This window comes from Notamacropus eugenii, chromosome 2, assembly GCF_028372415.1.
Source record: "Notamacropus eugenii isolate mMacEug1 chromosome 2, mMacEug1.pri_v2, whole genome shotgun sequence".
NCBI classification, from domain to species: Eukaryota; Metazoa; Chordata; class Mammalia; order Diprotodontia; family Macropodidae; genus Notamacropus; species Notamacropus eugenii.
This window is the reverse complement of record NC_092873.1, coordinates 18,361,733-18,379,218: the sequence shown is the minus strand read 5'-3', so window position 1 is coordinate 18,379,218 and position 17,486 is coordinate 18,361,733. Positions and strand designations below refer to the sequence as shown.

Genomic DNA, 17,486 nt, shown 5'->3' with positions numbered 1-17,486 from the left:
AATATTTAAAAATTAAAATTGGAAAAAAACATGCAAGCGAGACAGTGTCTACCCTCAAGAAGCTAATATTCTTGTGTTAATATGTGATTACATTATTACATTGTGTTAATATTATGTTTTACAACCATTTTAATAGTGTCAATATATCTTTACAGAGATTTTTAAAAATTATTTTGTTTTCAGTTTTCTACAACCACTTCCATATATCTTAGTTTTTTCCCCTCTCTCCCTGAGATGACATGCCATCTTATATAGGTTCTACACATACATTCCCATTTAACACATTTTCACCTTAGTCATGTTGCATGGAAGAATTAAAATGAATGAGAGAAAGCACAAAACATAACACAAGAGAAAATGGTCTGCTTCGTTCTATGATCCAATTCCATAAAGAAATATGGATCTCTGGAGGCGATAAGAAGCTTATATTCTGATTAAAAAAATGACATGCAAATACATACAAAGCAAGTTAGATATAGGATTGATGGGAAATAATGAACCAAAGAAGACGCTGATGTTGGGGGGGTTGGAGAGGGTGGGGTTTTAGTTGGGCCTTAAAGGAAGTTGGGGAGGTCAGCAGTCAGAGTGGAGGAGGGGGAGCCTTCCAGGCCTGGGGGATGGCCAGAGTTGAGAGACAGACAGCAGGAGGCCTGGGTCCCTGGATCCAAGTGTGTTGGGGAGGAAGGTGTAAGAAGACTAGAAAGGTAGGAGGGGACCCAGTATGGAGGGCTCTGAAGGCCAAACAGAATCTTGTGTCCAATCCTGGAGGCCCTGGAGTATTGAGTAGGGGGTGATAGGATCAGAACTGAGCTTGAAGAAAATCCCTTTGGTGGCTGAATGGAGCATGGGCTGGAGGCGGAAAGGCTTGAGGGAGGCCGACCCTCTCCCCCAGCAGCTACTGCAATAGTCCAGGTATGAGGAGATGAGGCTCTGTCCCAAGGTAGGGGCAGTGTCACAGGAGGGAGGGAGGGAAGAGGGGACAGGGAAAGAGGGAGAGAAAGAGAGAGGGAGAGCGCAAAAAGAGAGGAGAAAGAACAGAGAGATGGAGGGAGAGACAACAGAGAGAGCAGGGGCAGGGAAGGAGAGAGAGAAGAGGTAATCAGAGAGAGAGAGGAAAGAGGGTAGAGAGAGTGTGTGAGTGTGTGTGTGAGTGTGTGTGTGTGCATGGGTGCATGTGTGTGTGCATGTGTGCATGTGTGCATGTGTGTGAGTGAATGTGGGGGGGCAGGGGAGCACTAGCAGCTGGGGGGATCAGAAAAAGGAAGCCTGTAGAAGGGGGCTTTGGGATAATTTTCAAGGCATTAGGGGGCTGTAGTGACATGGGAAAGTATCCCAGGCAGGAAGATAGACAGTAATACTTGCCCTTAAGGGGGCCAACCCTTAAAACTTGGCTGCTGTTCTGATGATTAGTGGGGGTGGGAAAAGTGTTGCAGTGGGCGTGGTAAGCCCTGGGTTTCTGTTGCAGGCCTTAGAACTTGTGGGAGCTGGAGATTGGGGGCTTATCTGGTCCTCAGTTTCCCCACATATAAAATGAGGGTGGTGGCCCAGATAACTCTTAAGCCTTTCCCAGATCTGGATCCCAGGATGTTCATGGGATACTGACCTGTCCCCTGCCTCCCTCCTGTAGCTGGTTAAGTGGCTGCCTGAGAATGTAAGCACAGGGGAAAAAGGAGAAAGGAGTCCCAGGACCTGTGTGTGGGTTCTGCTGATGGCTGAGTGTGCTTGCACAAGTCTCTTTCCCTCTGTTCCCTCTGTAAGTTGCAAGATGCTTCCGTGGTTTTAAGGTGACTCACATCACTCTCACCTAGTCCCCAGCCCACACACCTCTAGCGGAAGGCTCCTCCCTCATCCCAGGCTCTCATCCCCTCTCATTCATCCATACAGGGCACCGCCCTTGTCCTCCTCCCATCATCCAGGAGCTGGGTTTCTCAGCTGCTTGCTCTCTGTCCATGCCCCTCAGAGCCCAGGAATTTAGTGCACCCAGCTCCTAGATCTGAGGAGCAGGAGTGATGTTGGGCATGGGGCCCAGGGCCCGGTACTGGCTGCTCCTGGCTTGTTATCTGGCCTATTTACTGCTGGGGTCTGCTGTGTTCATGGCCATTGAGGGTCCCCCTGAGAGCAGGCTCCGGGAACAGCTGCTGGGGCACCTGGCTGCCTTCCAGACAGATCACCAGGATTGCCTGTCCCCCGGGAAGCTGGAGGTGCTGCTGGAGGCAGTCCTGCAAGCCCAGGCCTATGGCGTCTCTGCCCTGGGCAATGCCACCGAGCCTGAGAACTGGGACTTTGCCTCTGCCCTATTCTTTGCTGTCAGTATCCTCACCACCACAGGTAAGGGGCCCTGGAAGAAAGGACAGGCCAGGGGACTACGCTGGATTCCTGGAGCGCATACCCTGCTGACCTCTATAGGGTGGAATGGTGACCGGGGGATGTGCTCAAGGTCTTCCTCTCCCTGTCCCAGAGCTCCTAGATAGGGCAGCCAAATGACAAGACCAGAGATTCCCCTCCACACACGTACAAACTCCCAGTGTGGGGTGTAGGGGAATATCCTTCCAGCCCTTGACGCTCCCCAACCAGTACCTCCAGTTTATCAGCCAAGAGGGGTGTGTCCTGTCTCTGAGCCCCACCCACTCCAGGCTGCTCTCTTTGGAACCTGGGAAGGACAGGAACCCGGCCCAGAGTCTTGGATCTGGGAGGGTCTTCAGGCCCTGTGACCTCTCTGACAACAGATGGAGAACCATCCCTTGGCTTGAATCTCTCCTTGATGGAGATCTCACCCCTTTCCCACTCTGTTAGGAAGATGTTCCTGGGATCGAGGCCCTGTTTGCCTCTTTGCTACTCCCACCCCTGGTTCTACACCCTCGAGTTAAAAAGAACATGTCTGATCCTCTTCCCATGACAACCCTTCAAATACCTAAAAAGGAGGGTGGTGTCCCCCTAGGTCTCTCCCGCCTCGACTCTTCTCTTGTCCAGGATCTTATTTTCTCCATGTTTACAAATGAGGCTCAGAGAAAATTAGGGACATATCCTTAGTCACACAGATAGAAAATGTGTAGAGTGGGATTTGAATCCAGACCCTCAGGACTCCAAATATTTCATGAGGCCACTAGGGGTACAGGCGATGGTGCTTTGGGGTTTAGTTTTGGTTTTATTTTGCTTTTTAAAAAAAATGTTAATTTCCACCATCCAGCCCAGTGCTGGCGCAGAATGTCTGCTAAATTGAATTGTATAAAGTCCCGATTGTCAATATACAGGTAAAATGTTGGAAGAAGAGTCCAAAGGGGCTGGGATGTCTAGGTTCTAAGCTTGGCACTGAGATAACCTGACTGGGTGACCTTGACCAAGCCATTGCCTTCTCTGTGCCTCAGTTTCCCCATTTGTCAAATCAGGATGTTGGACCCAAAGGTGAGGGTCTCTGAAGTCTCTCAGCCCAAGAGCTCTAGGAGATAGTCATGTGACTCTCTGCAATGTCGAGGAGGGTGAGTCAAATCCAGTCAACCTTCCTTAAACGCCCACAGTGTTCAGAGTTTTGTGCTGGGTACTACAGCATTCCTGCAGAAGGAGAATTATGAATTTGGGCTTTGGTAGAGGCAACAGAGCCATCAAAGATGGAATGAGCTGCTTGCCCAGGTAGTGAGCTCCCTGTCTTGGAAGGTCTTTGAGAAGAGGTGGTGTGGCTGTTTGTCAGGGATGTCACTGGCCAGGCTCCCACGTGGATTGTCTCCAGTCTCTGAAGTCTTTCTAACTTGGAGACTCTGAGTTTTGAGGAGGAGGGGGATAGCACACTTCAGCATTTAACGGTCATCTCCACCAGTCCCTGAGAAGCATCTCTGTTGGGGACCTGGAGGAGGGGTGGTTCCCAGAAGTTTGGGGTGATGGGAGTCAGAGAGGGAAGGATGACCACTGGGCTTCCTGGCTTTGGGTCGGGGGCCCTGAGTACCTTGGAAGGCTCTGGTCTCAGACTGCGTGTGAGAGAGCACAAAGAGCCCTCCCAGGAATGGGATAGCCAGGGTCAGTCCTTGCACTCCTGGCTCAGTCTCCCCTTCCCCTTCTTCCCCCCCTCCCTATCCAGGCTACGGCCACACGGCCCTGCTCTCTGATGGCGGGAAGGCTTTCTGTGTGGCCTTCGCAGGACTGGGCCTGCCCGCGGGTCTTGTGCTGGTGGCAGTCCTGCACCAGCACCTGCTGCACCCACTGCGCCATCTGGTGAGCTGGCTGGCCACCCGCTGCGGCCTGCTTCCCTCCAGGGTCCCCTGGCTCCAGGCTTCAGTGCTGGGCCTGATACTTGCAAGCATCTTTGTACTGCTTCCTAGCCTGGTGCTTTGGAGCCAGGAGGACCACTGGAGTCTGCTGGATGCCTGCTACTTCTGCTTTATGTCGCTCAGTACAATTGGGCTGGGGGACTTCGTGCCGGGCCAGGACCGCCACCCTGCCCTCTACTGGCTTTCCCAGCTGGCTCTCATCTGTGAGTAAAGGAGATGGTCAAGGAGTGGGGAGGGACCCAGGAACCCTCGGGACTATCCAGCCACGTTGACACTGAACACTTAGTCCTTAAATAGAAAGTAACTCTAACGGTGGAAATTCAGCTACCTTGGCAGGCCAGTGTGGCAGAGGAGCTTGGGATTTGAAATTGAAAGGAACCTCAGAGATCATCTACTCCAGCTCCCTCATTTACAGAGGAGAAAGATGATCTCCTCTTGATGCCACCAAAGGCATAAAGCGCTAGAGTCAAGATTTGAACATGGGTCCTCTGACTCCCAACTTGGCACTTTTTCCTAAGGTCAGCTAAGGGAGGGCAGGAGTGGAGCTGGGGGGTGGAGGTGGGCAATAGCCAACCTTTGAGCAGGAGGTAAATGACAAAGAAGACTGGGGTGGGAATAGCTGGCTTTTGGTGGCCAGGCATCCCCAAGGGGATTGCTTTGGATCCTTCAGTATGAAGACAATTTCCCACAGTTAGAATGTTTTTGAGAATTAAGGGAGACATCATAATGATCTTCAAATGACACCAAAAGCTGTTGTGGGAAAGGCAGAGGGATCCATCTTGTTCCCCTTGACCAGAGAGGTCTGTGCTAGGAATGGTAGAGTGAGGGGGAGCTGGCTACTTGTCCTGGGTGTAACCAAGGGGTTTATGGATGCCTCAAAGGTCGATCCTTCTGAGGCTTCCACAGAGAAGCTGGCCTGCTTTAGAAAGGGCTGAAGCTTTCACTGCTCCCCATCCTGAGGGGCTGAAGGCTATGCTGCCCCCTGGACATGGAGACAGGGGCCAAGGATCCGAAGCAGGGAGGGGCACAGTGGGAGAGGCAGTTGCGCTAGGAGCCCAGCTACTCTTTCCAGGAAGGGGTGCATTGTAAAGTCTGGCGGCCCAGAGGGCCCCTATCCCCTTTTCTCCCTCCTCACTCTCTCATTCTCCACTAGGTTACCTGCTTCTGGGGTTGCTGGTCCTGCTATCAACTCTGGAGACTGTCTCAGGGCTAAAGGAGGTTCAAACAGTGATGGATTTCTTCATCTACAGTGGCTCCAAGAGCCCGGAGGACCAAAGGGGCATTGTGACTCAGGACGTTCTTACCCTTAGCCACTGCCCACTCCCCAGTACCTCCCCTGGGACAGGTCACCACCTCCAGAACTGCCCAACAGAACCTGAAGTGTCCACCCCCTCCATAGTATGAGGTGGGGGTGACATGGCCAAGTAGGAAAATTTCTGGAACTGTGGGGCTTGGGGGAGCAGGTTGGACGCTGTGAGCTTCAGGGGATGTGTGTGTCTGTGTGTGTGTGTGTGTGTGTGTGTGTCTGTATGTCTGTGTGTGTCTGTGAGTGTGAATAAAGAAAAGTCTGCTTTCTGCTTGTCTCCAGCTCAGTTTCTCCCAGCCCCCTCATATCCAAGCCCCCAGGCTGAGCCACAGCAGCCCAGGGGCCTTGGACCCAGCATCCCAGTACTGGAACAGAGCCCTCTTTTGCAGCTGTGCCAGCAGGGCCAGGGAAGGAACTGAACTTGCCAAGGCCATAGAAACCCTGGCCAGCTAGTTTTGTAATGCGTCCTCAGCTGTAAAGTCGGCAATGACTCTTGTCCTACACCTTTTCTGCTCTTTGATGTGAAGGGAAGTCCTTGGTGTTGTAGGAACTCGTGCTTGTATGTTATTCAGCACAGGAGTAAGCGGGGATGCTGAGGAGGTTTTGGTTACACAGGTGACCAGAAGCCAAGCAGGATGCAGACCAGACCTTGGCTTGACAGGCAGACCTCTTTCTTGGATGGGGGAATGGAGTGGGGTGGGGGTGGGGGTGGGGGTTGTCAGCCACTCAGCACTGCCTTATTTGCATACGACCAGGCCAATCTGCATCCTCCTTGGGCCCACTGCTCCCTCCTCCAAATGCACAGCCAAGCTTCACCCCAACTCGTGTCTGGGGCTAGGAGGTAATGAGAGAACAAAGTCGGGGCTCCAAGTCAGAATTTATTGCGGAAAAACTGCTGGATATGGTGGCTGGGTCTCTGGGGGTGGTCCAGGGGACCAAGGGATTTCGGAGAGGATTTTGGCAACCAGCTATGGCCACAGGCTGATTATCAGCGGTTCTGTAGCTCCTCTCCCCGCCCTCCTCCCAAATGACAAAAGCCACCTGAGCCAGTCTTTGCTTGTCTAGGGGAAGGGGAATGGAGGCTGGCAGACTGAGTCATTGACCATTCTGCGCCCACCCCTTCTTGTTCAGTTAGCAAAGGTCCAAGAACACACTGGAGATCGTCGAGGATCCCTAAGGGCAGTGGGCGCCCTAGGGTCCCCCGGATACACAAATACACACACGCACACACACATACACACACACACACATACACGCTTCAATAAATACGGCTCGCTGGGCTGGGATTTGGATACTCGGCCGACCCCCTCGCTGGGGTCCCCCCAGACTCGGGAGTGCTGCGAACCAGGCCCCACGGTGGCCTCTGGTGGCCACGCGAGGAAAGGCACAAGTGGGGCGGGGAAGAGGAGCGGAGAGGCGGATCCTTTGGCGGTGCAGGAAGGCGCAGGGCCGGACAGGGCGGCCGGTGGCTGGACTGCAGAGGCCTGACCCGGTCCAGCCTAGCCGCAGGAGCCAGGCAGATCGGCAGGGAGGGGACACCCCTCGGTCCAGTTCCAGGGCCACCTGGTCCACCTCGCTCGATGGGTGGTGGCCAGGGATCCCCAGGAGGAGCCCGGGAAGCTTGGGCGGCCGAAGCCAGGGGTAGCGGCTATCCTCGTCCCCCACCTACCCCGAAAAGGATGGGCCACCCTAAGGGACTGGACAAGGGTCCGCGGCTCGGTCCGGTCCAGTCCAGCTGTCCCGACTCGGTTTGGCCCGGCCCGGCTCAGCTCAGCAGGCAGCGCTCCCGACGGCTCAGCTGACGGCTCAGTTTCCGACGCCGCTGCTCCAGCCCCCGCTCCAGGCGCTCGTCCTCCTCCAGCGCCCTGGGAAAACGAAGGATCAGCATCCAAAGTCTGGCCGGGCTCTGGGACCGCTCCACCCTCCCCGTCCGGGTTTTGGGAGGCGAAGGGTCGCAGGACAGTGCATGATTGCGGGCTGCATGAAGCTCTTTCCCCCAGTCGCATTCCATCCCCCCACCAGACTAGCAAGAGAGGGTGATCACCCCCCACCCAGTACCACCCAATCCGGACAAGCCTGAGCAAGTAACTCCAGGGGCCATCGCAGAGCCACGTCCCCCTCCCCAGTGGTGGCACGGGGCACCACTGGCTGCACTCACGTCCTCTCCTTGTTATCCAGGTCTCGAACCAACTCGTCCCGCTGGTTCACCAAGGACACCAACTCCTCCAGCAGGAGCTGTTCCCGGTGCTGCTGGGCTTCTGTTTTTAGCCAATCTGGAGATGGGGCACAGAGGGGGAGAGGAGGTGAGAAAACCAGCTGTGTCCTTGAAGTTTGTTTGTGGGGCTGTCTGGTCAGCCGGTCTCTGTGACCCTGTGTCTTGTCTGTATATCTATGTCTGCACCCTATGTCTTGTCTGTATATCTATGTCTGCACCCTATGTCTTGTCTGTATATCTATGTCTGCACCCTATGTCTTGTCTGTATATCTACGTCTGCCTCCTCCCTCCTGTCTCGTCTCTCTGTGTCTTGTCTGTCTCCTCATTTGAAATCAATAAACATTTATTAAAGAGTTACTCTACCCAGGGGCCTGTGCTAGGCACTGGAGATACAAAGCCACCCCCACACACACCCAAAATAGTCTCTGCCCTTACAGTGCTGACTTGGATGCATGCCCCCTCCTGTCCTCATCACCTTTCACCCTGATTGTTGCTGCTGGGGGGAGCACTGCCGCCTCTGGACCATCCTCCACCAACCACCAAAGCACAGACCTGACCCTGTCACTCCTCTAACCAGGTGCTCCCTATAGCTCCCCAGGACCAGACAGGATACCCTCAGTTTGGCTTTTAAAACCCCCTACAATGTGCCCATTGCCCCCTTACCAGCCCTCTTATGCGTTACTCCCCATCATATACACTGATCCAGTGACTCTGGCTTCCTGGCTGTTCCTTACACAAGACCCTCATCTCCAGACTCCAGGCATTTTCTCTGCAGTGCCCCCTTGCCAGGAATGCTCTCCCTCCTCATCTCTGCTTCCTGGAAGTCCTCCCTACAATCCCACCTTCTCCAGGAAGCCTTTACCAGTCTTCCTTAATGTTCATGGCTTCCTTCTGAGAGTAACCTCCAATTTACCCTATCTGTCCTTGTTTATACCCAATTGTTTGCATGTTGAATCCCCTTTACACTGTGAGCTCCTTGAGAGCAGGAGATTGTCTTTGACCTTTTCCTACCTCCCTGGAGGTGAGCACAGGGCCTGGCACATAGTAGGATCCTTGACTGATTGGGAACTGGTCAAGTGCTCCCATTTGGCTGGAGTGTGGACAGACTGTGTGGCAGGGAGTGGAAAGAATTCAGACTGAAGGGGTGGTGTGCCCTCAGTGCTGGGCTTTGTCTCTGGGGTAATAGGGAGCCCCTGAAGGTTTCTAAGCAGCACGGCATGCCTGGACCTTGCAAAGAGCGATCTGGAAGCTGCCTAAAATGCACATTGGAAGGGAGAGGTGCCCGAAAAAGCTGTCATAGCTGGACCCTGGGCCACCCCCATTTCCATCTCCAGCCCCTTTACCTTCGATGGCCATCATAGCTCTCAGTTCTCTGCTCAGGAGCTCAAACCTTCTCTCCAGATCTTGTTCTTCTATCCTGCAATGGGAAGGCGGGGTGTCAAGGCAGGGGGGCCTCGTCTGACCTCCCCCTGCTGTGCTGGAGCCCTCAAGAACCCCCAGGCTCCTGTCCTGTCTCAGGGGAGTGATGAGGGTGGCCTTCAGAAAGAGTCAGAGGAAGTGGGGGCTGCAGAGTGACCTTTATCACTGAATACGCATGCTTCCATGGGATAGTGTAGAATTTCCCATCGTTCAACATATACCCATTCGTTTAAAAGTTTCATTCAAAAGAAAGCAGATCTCCTGGTGCAGCATTATTCTGTGAATGTCTTCTGCCCATGTTGCATGTTGTGCAGACATGGCCTGGCCCAGGCCTAACCCTAGTCCAGCTCGGAGGGGAAGGCTATGTGTTGGCAGCCAGGTGAGGCACCCGAGTGTGAATCACACCTCAGAGACTTACTAGTTAGCTGTGTGACCCTGGGCAAGTCCCTCAACCTCTCCTCTAGCCTCAGTCTCCCCACAATGGGGATAATAACAGCACCTCCTTCACAGAGTGTCATGAGGATCAAATAAGGTGATGCAGGTACTGAATTTTGCAAACCTTATAGAGCCACAGTATTAAGAGCCTGGATGCGAGCCCAGGGCCCGCCTAACTCCATGAGGGTCAGGGGGGTGGAGCTGCAGTGAAAACTGAAGTTCAAATTCAGCCTCAGACACTGTGTCATTGTGTGACCCTGGGCAAGTCTTTCCACTCTGCCTCAGTTTCCTCATCTGTCAAATGTTCTGAAGAAGTAAATGGCAAACCACTCCAGTATCTTTGGTGAGAAAACCCTCAAGGGGGCCATGGAGAGTCGGCCACACTGAGTCACAACCTCTACCTCCACATTCAGCACCTGTCCTTTGCATTACTCTGCCTCCTTTATTGTAACTTCTCCCAAATCAGACAGTAGAAATCACTGGACATGCCCCATTTCCCTTGGGATTAGGGAATAAGATCTGTATGTCCAACCATTTCCTTGTCTAGTGCCTGGGATTCACCTACAGTGGGAGCTCTGGAATGAGGAAAGTCCCTCTGCTAGGGCAGGTCTCGCCTCCTATCCAGTTTCACACAGGAGCCACCAATAAAGGTCAGTGTTCCCAGAGGGGAAGGGAAGGGAAGGAGTGTTTCTGCAGTGGCTGCTTCATCCTTCATAAGGCACCCATTGTGCTAGTGCTTGACAGGTCCTCACAGCCACCCTGGAAGGCAGGCATTATTACGAACGGGTCAGTCTTTTAATCATGTCTGACCCCATTTTTATTGATGAGGAAAACTGAGGCAAACAGGTTAAATGACTCGCCCAGGCTCATCCGAACTCAGGTCTTCCTGTTTCCACTGCCACCATCCCTGCCTCTAGGCTCCGAGGCCAGCTGTCTGTTCACTCCTCTTCCTGCCCCCTAGGAGCAGGGGTCAGTCCATAGAAGATGCTGGATAAGCTAGTCCACTGAATCCCCCTCCCATGCATTCCCAGCCATGGTAGTTCTGCCCCCCCACCCCCAGGCCAAGTGTGTCAAGTCCAATGACCCCCCTCCAAACCCCTGTAGGCAGCTGGGGTATGGGGCAGTCTTCTACAAATGAAACACTCCTAGTACCTTCAAGCACTCCTCATCAACAAGGACTTGAGGCCCTTCCCTGTGCTGATCGCACCCCCCTCAGGACCCTCTGGCTTAGCAGTATCCTCCCTCCTTTCCTCCCTTCCTCTCTTCCTTTCTTGTATTTCCTAGGACTGAGCCAGCAGGTCTCCCGGGCATCCTGCACTGTGCCCCTGCATATCCCAGCTGGGGCCCTCCAGCACACAGTAGATGCTCAGCAAAACCTTTGATGGAGAAAGGAAGGAGGCTTAACTAAGATCTCCCCCATGGGGGTGGGGAGGTAGGCTTACAGGAGCTGGAGCTGGTCCTGCCTCCGGATCAGTGCATTCTTCTTGTTCACCAGGGTGAACCACTCCTGGATCAGCACCTCCTCCTGCAGCTTGTCGGCACTGGAATGGGGATGGGTTTGTGGGACTGTCCAGAGGAGCAGATACCCCCTTGACTGGAAGCTGCCTCAGGGCAAGGGGTGAAGAGCCTTCCTTCTTGCCCTGCACATAGCAGCCACTCTAGGAATGTTCATACAGCCTGAGTTTTCCCACTTCCATGCCTTTGCTTGAACTTTCTACCATCCCCCTACCTCGGATGCCCTTCTTTCCCTGATTCTTCTGTTAGATTCCTGTCATTACTTAAAGTCCAATTCAAAGCCTCCTTCAGACACCTTCCCAGATTCCCTCAGCTGGCAAAGTTTGGATAATGCTGCAAGACTGTAAGTTCTATCTGGGCTATGCCTGAACCAGCTCATACTGGGAGATGATGGTTAAATTTTCAGTGTAAGCATTTACACCTTGGAAATTGGCAAAAATGACACATCTGGGTTTTTTTCATTTCATTTTCTTTCAATAAAGCAGATTAAATTTAAAAGTGTGTTTTTTATTTCTTTTTAGGGAAGGAGAGCTGGGTTGTTAATCATTTACCAGCAACCCCCTGATTTTAGTCAGATAATCATGTAAGCTCCTTGAAGGAAAGAATTGTGTCATATGGAACTCTGTGTCTCCTCTAGCACCAGTGCAAGGCTCTGCACACAGTAGGTGCTCAAGAATCATTTGTTGAATAGTCTTTGAATGAATCAGAGTAGGGGAAGACAAGCCTGCCAGCCCTGTGATTGTAGGCCTAGGATTCTAGCCCTGGTATTCCACTGCTGGGCACCAGGGGGCAGCATGGAGGGCAAAGCAAGGCAGAGCCAGAAACTGGGAGAGACCTGAGAGCCTAGATTAGCTTAGAACCTAGAATAGGAAATATCAGAAATTCGAGGTGTCTTGGAACAGAGACTGGAGGCCCTGTAGCCTAGAACAGGGAATGTCAGAGTTTGGAAAGGCCGTGGGCATCCTCTGGTCTAGACTAACCCCTTCCCTTGGAGACACAGAGACCATGAGGTTCCCCTGGAGGAGAGTGAGAGGCCCTGGCAGCACCTGTCTCCATAAGGCTCCGCAGCTGGGTCTCCACCTCGGCCGCCCGCCCGTCGATCTGCCTCTGTTCCTGTTCCAGGGCTTGTAGCTCGGCACACACGTACTGACTTGTGTCTTGGAATCGCTGCTGAGGGGTGGGGTGTGGAAGGTGCTCAGTCTTTGGGGTGGGGCATGCAGCCCTGCTGCCCTCTGCACAGCCCCCCCACCTCCTGGTGCTCTGGGGGCCCCTCATCCTTCCCCCAGATCGGGGTCCTTGGTGCATTCTGGACCACTGGCACCCTCTGGAGAGCAGACAGGAATGAAGCCTCCTTCATCAGCACCAGGGGCTCCCAACCCAGAAGACTCTACTGATCCAAGCTGGCCTCTTCTCAGGAACTTTTCTTAGCTGCCCAGAGCAAGGAGAGGTGGATTGACTTGTTCTGGGTCACACGGCCAGTGGACCGCAGAGACAGGATCTGAGCCCATGGCTTCCTGAGGATCTCTCTGTCTTTCTCTCTCTCTCTGTCTCCCTCTCTCTCCTCTCTGTTTCTCTCATTCCCTCTCTCTCTTTCTGTCTCTGTCTTTCCTTTATACAATGCAGATATGGCTTCCTTTAGATACACTGCCCTACCTTCACATCGGTAGTAGGCTTTCAGGTTGGGGGACCCCAACCTTCTCTTCCCTGTGTCCCTGCCCTCCCCCCTGACCTCCTCACCATCCCAGGCTCCTCGCTGGGGCTGATGTTGGAACCAGAACTTGGCAATGATTCCTCCACAGGAGGGTTCACATCTGGAAACAGAGGTTGCCCTGAATGTACTGGCCCTGATGTCTCAGGGGCCAGAGAGAGACCCTCTCTCTCTCTGGAGAAGACTCCATCTTATAGAGGGGGGATCCCTGTAGCTTATGTCTGTGGGCAACAGTGTGTGTGAGGCTGGGATGACCACAGGGGATGTGGGGTCTGAGAGCTGGCACTGTGCCTTTTCCCCCACCCTGAGGCCCTCCTTGGCACCAGGAGGCTTACCGGTGGGCTTCTGGTTGGCAGAGACAGAGGCAGAATCTGGAGCTGGAGTCTCCTGGGGAGAAAGAAGTGAGTCTGGTAAGAGGCAGAAATGACTAAGGACAGATGGGAGTCATGGGACCCTAGATCTGAGGCTGAAAAAGGACCTAAAGGGTCACCTAATCCAGCCATCCCCCCTCACTTCACAGGTGAGGCCCAGAGAAAGGGAAGCCTTGTGTGTGGGTAACACCAAGGATTATCATTCCCATTTTATAGAAGGGCAGACAGCCAGTTAGTATTAGAAGAGCCTCTTTGTCCAATCTGTCTTACAAGGTGGTTATGGGAAGAAATAAAACCTTTTCTTTCACCTCAAAACTCTCTTTCCTAATAGGAGTTGTTATCCAAGGCTTTCTCTGGGAAAGAAGAGGCAGAGTGCTGGGATGGGGAAGGGGCTGGACTCTTAGCCCTCAGGTGAAGGAGTGTGCCCCAAATATCCTCACCACCCATCCCCTCTCGCAGCCTCCCTCAACTCTCTTGTCTGCAAATTGACCTCAGCCTTTCCAGGGTGTAGTTCAGTCTCCAGCCTGGAGAGAGGGAGGCAGCTAGGGCCATGGAAAGAACACTCAATTAGGAGGTCAAGGACTTGGATTGGAACTGGGCTTGTCTCTGCCACCCCTCTCTGGGCCTCAGTTTCTCCGACTGTAAAATGGAGGTAGGGTTAGATTAGATGCCCTCTGAGAAACCCCATGACTTCTTGGGACAATTAACTTGGTAAGTCATTCATGGCAAACACATTAAACACCGACTAGGCACAGCCTACATTTGGTTCTGGGGGAATGGGTAGATGACCCAAGGTCCAGTCCTCTCACTCTGGCTGGTGCGGGCAGGGAGCTCACCTACCTAGTCTATGTTCTGGGCTGTCCTGGTCTGGGCTGCCTCAGTCCTGGGCAGCTTGTCCTAGGCTGTCTTCTCTCTTCCCCACCCCCATGGGAGTTGCGTTCTAAAGGAAAACTGAACGAAAGACTTGGGAGGCAACTAAAAGGCTACTTCCATTTTACAGATAAGGAAACTGAGGCCTGGAGAGAGGTGATCTGCCCAAGGTAGGGGACAGAGCTGCTCATGGCAAGTTATTTCAGGGCCATGATTTTGTGCAAAAGAAGGAAAATATTTCCAAATCTGTCTTTGATGATATCACGGGTCAGGCTGACATTTCAAAAAATTACAGACTATCAGACCTTGGAGAGACTTTGGAACGCGCAATTTCAGAAAACACAGAACACAGAGAGGCATTAGAGATCAGCTGCTCTGAGTCCCCACTCACAAGTGGGCCAATTGAGGCCCAGAAAAGGGAAATGCTCTGACCAGGGAGCCTGGGGGACCACAGGGCCAGCCACCATTCCAAGATCTGACACCAAGCTGGGCATGCCTCTTCTATGCCTTCTCCTCAGCCTCGGGCCGGTCTCCCTCGGGCCCATTATTTCGCCACTGCCTTCGTCTCTCCTCTCTGGCATGGCCCTCAGCCCAGACGATAAAGAATCTGCCCGGGAGCTGACAGCCTCCCAACTGGATCTGCCAGCTTCCAAAATAGGTCCTCTCAGGCGATAACATCGGCTCCCACTGGGCATCTTAACCACTTATTAGCTTATCTTCTCTTGGGCCGGCCCTTTTGTTTCCCAGGATCCCCATTCCGTCTCTCTTCGATTGCCCTGACTACCCCTGTCACTCCCATAGCCACCTCTTACCAAGGACATTAGGATGTAGTTATAACAAACCAAGAGAGGGTGGAGGTCCCCAGCGCTAGACAGCACCCCCGAGTCCTCTCCCATGCCAGGCAAGGCTGGCCCATTGGACAACCAGAGCCCCAAGGCTGCTATCTTCCCCCCAGACCCACACACAGGAGGGCAAGGGTGTCTGGGTCAGAATTGAGTCCATGGAGCCTGGCTTCCCTACTGCCAAGAACATGGAGGAGCTTTCTGCCTGGGCCCTCAAGGGCCGGACGGATACTTTCCCAAATGCTTTGTTTTAGTTTGTCTTCACAGCGAAGCCACATTGGTGAAGAGAATGCTGATGGGGGGTTATGGGGTACTGAGGCAAGACCAGGGTCAAACTGCCAGGTTTATCCTGGTCTCGGGATCTTTCCACTATAGCCAGTGGGGATAGAGAGTCAGAGGACCTGGGCTCAAACCCCAGATCTTTCGCTTCCTTCTCATATGACCCTGGACAGCAAAGGACTGTCAGCTCATTTATATTCTCACAACAGCCCTTGTGTGGGCAGGTACTTACATTATCACTCTCACTTAATGAATGGGGAAACTGAGTCTGGAAGAGTGACTTGTCCAGGGTCACCAAGTAAGTATGAACGCCTGGGACAGGGGTAGTCTCCTGTTTGCCTTTGTGACCTCAGTTCCTAATAAAAGGCTGGGCACAGAGCTGGCCCTTAATGTGGAATTGTTCACCTGGACTGTGACTGATGATTGGGGTCTGGAGAGAGGCCAGTTTTGCCTCTAGAAGGCTAGGGCCTCAGAAGCAGCCCACCACAGGGAGCCAGCAAAGCTGCCGCCAGTGAGGCTCGGGGGTGGGGGGGAAGGCAAGCAAGGAGGTGGACAAGCCAGCAGAGAAACTCAGGTTCAGAGAACTCTGTCCCCGGGAGCCAGGAGATATGAGCACCTAAGGCACCAAGGACTGGTCAGTCCTGCTTTTTGGACCCAGGCTCCTCCTCTGCACAGCAGGGAACTGGATTCAGTGATCTCTAAGGGCCCTCCTAGCTCTGCCATTCCACATTCTGTGTTCTAAGGAGAGTTAGTTTTGAAGTCAAGAAGACCTGCATTTGAGTTTTGCCTTTGGCCCCCAGTGGAGAGAGACTGTGAACAAGTGATTTCATCCCTCAATGCTCTGGGTAAAGCTCCAAGGCTTTGAATTGCCCAGAAGGTGCCTTTCTGAATGGGTAAAGGGCATCTGCTTAACCAAGGAAATCCCTGGTCTCTGGTCCCAGCCCAGTCTGCTTCAAGGCTCCTCCCAGCTCTGACCCTCTTTGTTTCCATGAGAATCAGAATCTACCTCCAAGGCTGTGCCTCATGCCTCTAAGCTGAATGCTCCAGAGGCAGCCTGAGGGATGCATGCCTGGGCTCCTGCAGGGGTCAGTCTCACTTCTTCCACCGTCCAAAGGCTGGACAAGCCCATGGCTGCCCCTTAGTTGGTGGTGGTTTTTCCCTGGCCCTGGAATTCCAGCGCCAGTAGAGCCATTGAGAAAGCCAGCAGCCAGAGATGGGTGAGGCCTCCTTAACATTCATAGATAGGCCCAATGCCTCTTTAACAATGAGGTCTTTACACAATCACCTGGAATCACCCACTCCCTCTGGCCCAGGCATTGTGTGTTAGAGCACAGAGCCAAGAAAAATGGAAAACTGCCTCTGAGGGAGGTGAGGATCAGAGAGGCCCTGAGCCAGAGCAGAGAGCCAAGGGGGAAGGAGCAGAGAATGGAGGTCCCTGGGGCCTCTGGGATACCCTGGAAGCCTGGAGAGACACTGCTCCTCTGAGCTCCTTCCCTCATCTGCAAAATGGGGGGCTTAGTGGAAATCTCCCAGGCTCCTCCCAGGTCTGAGGCATTCCAGATCATCTGTTCTAAGACTCATTCTAAGACATCTGTTCTAAGACTCATTCCAGGTTCTCTATTCTAAGACTCATTCCAGGTTCTCTGTTCTAAGACTCATTCCAGGTCATCTGTTCTAAAATCCCTGGCAGCACCAACATTCCATGTTCTGTGTTCTAAGGTCCCTTTCAATATAGACAATCCATGGTCTATGTCAGGGGTGAGGAACCTGTAGCCTCAAGGCCACATGTGGCTTTCCAGGTCCTCAGATGCAGCCTTGTGACTAAGTCCAAGGTTTACAGAACAAATCCTTATGAAGTTTGGATTTAGTCAAAGGGTTGCATTTGAGGACCTAGAAGTCCACATGTGTCCTCGAGGCTGCAGGTTCCCTACCCCTGGTCCATGTTCTAAGATCCCTTCTAGCACCAACATCCCATGTCTGTGTTCTAAGGTTTCCTCCAGGTCCGATAGTCTTTGTTCTACGTTCTGTGACTGATCTCTTCTAGCTCAGACATCCTGTATTCTAAGGTTCTGTGAATCTATGAAAGAGAAGTCAGGGGCTCAGGGGCATACACACTCGGTGCCTGAGCCTGGGATGGGGTAGTGGGACATCGGCCAGGGCCAGGACCAACGGACCAGCTTCTCTGGGGGTGCTGAAAGGCCTTCCTGGTCCTGATCCGCCTGCCTGATTCACCTTCCTCCCCTTCACACATTCTCTGCTGCAGCACA

General features: G+C 53.1%; 2 protein-coding genes and 1 long non-coding RNA gene across 10 annotated transcripts in view; 2 read left to right on the top strand and 1 right to left on the bottom strand.

Moving 5' to 3' along the window:
- The first annotated feature begins 1,904 nt into the window (after window positions 1-1,904).
- KCNK7 (potassium two pore domain channel subfamily K member 7) lies at window positions 1,905-6,244 on the top strand. The gene is made up of 3 exons (XM_072637365.1): window positions 1,905-2,328; window positions 4,070-4,462; window positions 5,413-6,244. The coding sequence occupies exons 1-3, from the start codon at window positions 2,010-2,012 to the stop codon at window positions 5,661-5,663; spliced, it is 963 nt and encodes a 320-aa protein (XP_072493466.1). The 5' UTR covers window positions 1,905-2,009; the 3' UTR covers window positions 5,664-6,244.
- A 179-nt stretch (window positions 6,245-6,423) lies between these two features.
- The window catches only part of EHBP1L1 (EH domain binding protein 1 like 1), a 30,953-nt gene continuing 19,890 nt past the window's right edge, over window positions 6,424-17,486 (bottom strand). For 5 of the 8 annotated variants that reach the window (XM_072637357.1, XM_072637361.1, XM_072637358.1 and 2 more), the window contains 3 exons: window positions 13,193-13,244; window positions 12,887-12,960; window positions 11,693-12,319 (listed from right to left, as the gene is read on the bottom strand). In XM_072637357.1, the coding sequence (XP_072493458.1) occupies window positions 12,125-12,319; window positions 12,887-12,960; window positions 13,193-13,244 (321 nt within the window). In that variant the 3' untranslated portion in view covers window positions 11,693-12,124. Of the gene's footprint in view, window positions 7,431-7,723; window positions 7,839-9,123; window positions 9,198-11,076; window positions 11,166-11,692; window positions 12,320-12,886; window positions 12,961-13,192; window positions 13,245-17,486 lie in introns of those variants that run through there. The other 3 variants (XM_072637362.1, XM_072637355.1, XM_072637356.1) reach the window with 3 other exon arrangements.
- Window positions 7,780-11,647, top strand: LOC140522202 (uncharacterized). Its single transcript, XR_011973248.1, has 3 exons — window positions 7,780-7,868; window positions 10,182-10,284; window positions 10,919-11,647. It is a non-coding gene; the product is annotated as an uncharacterized lncRNA (long non-coding RNA).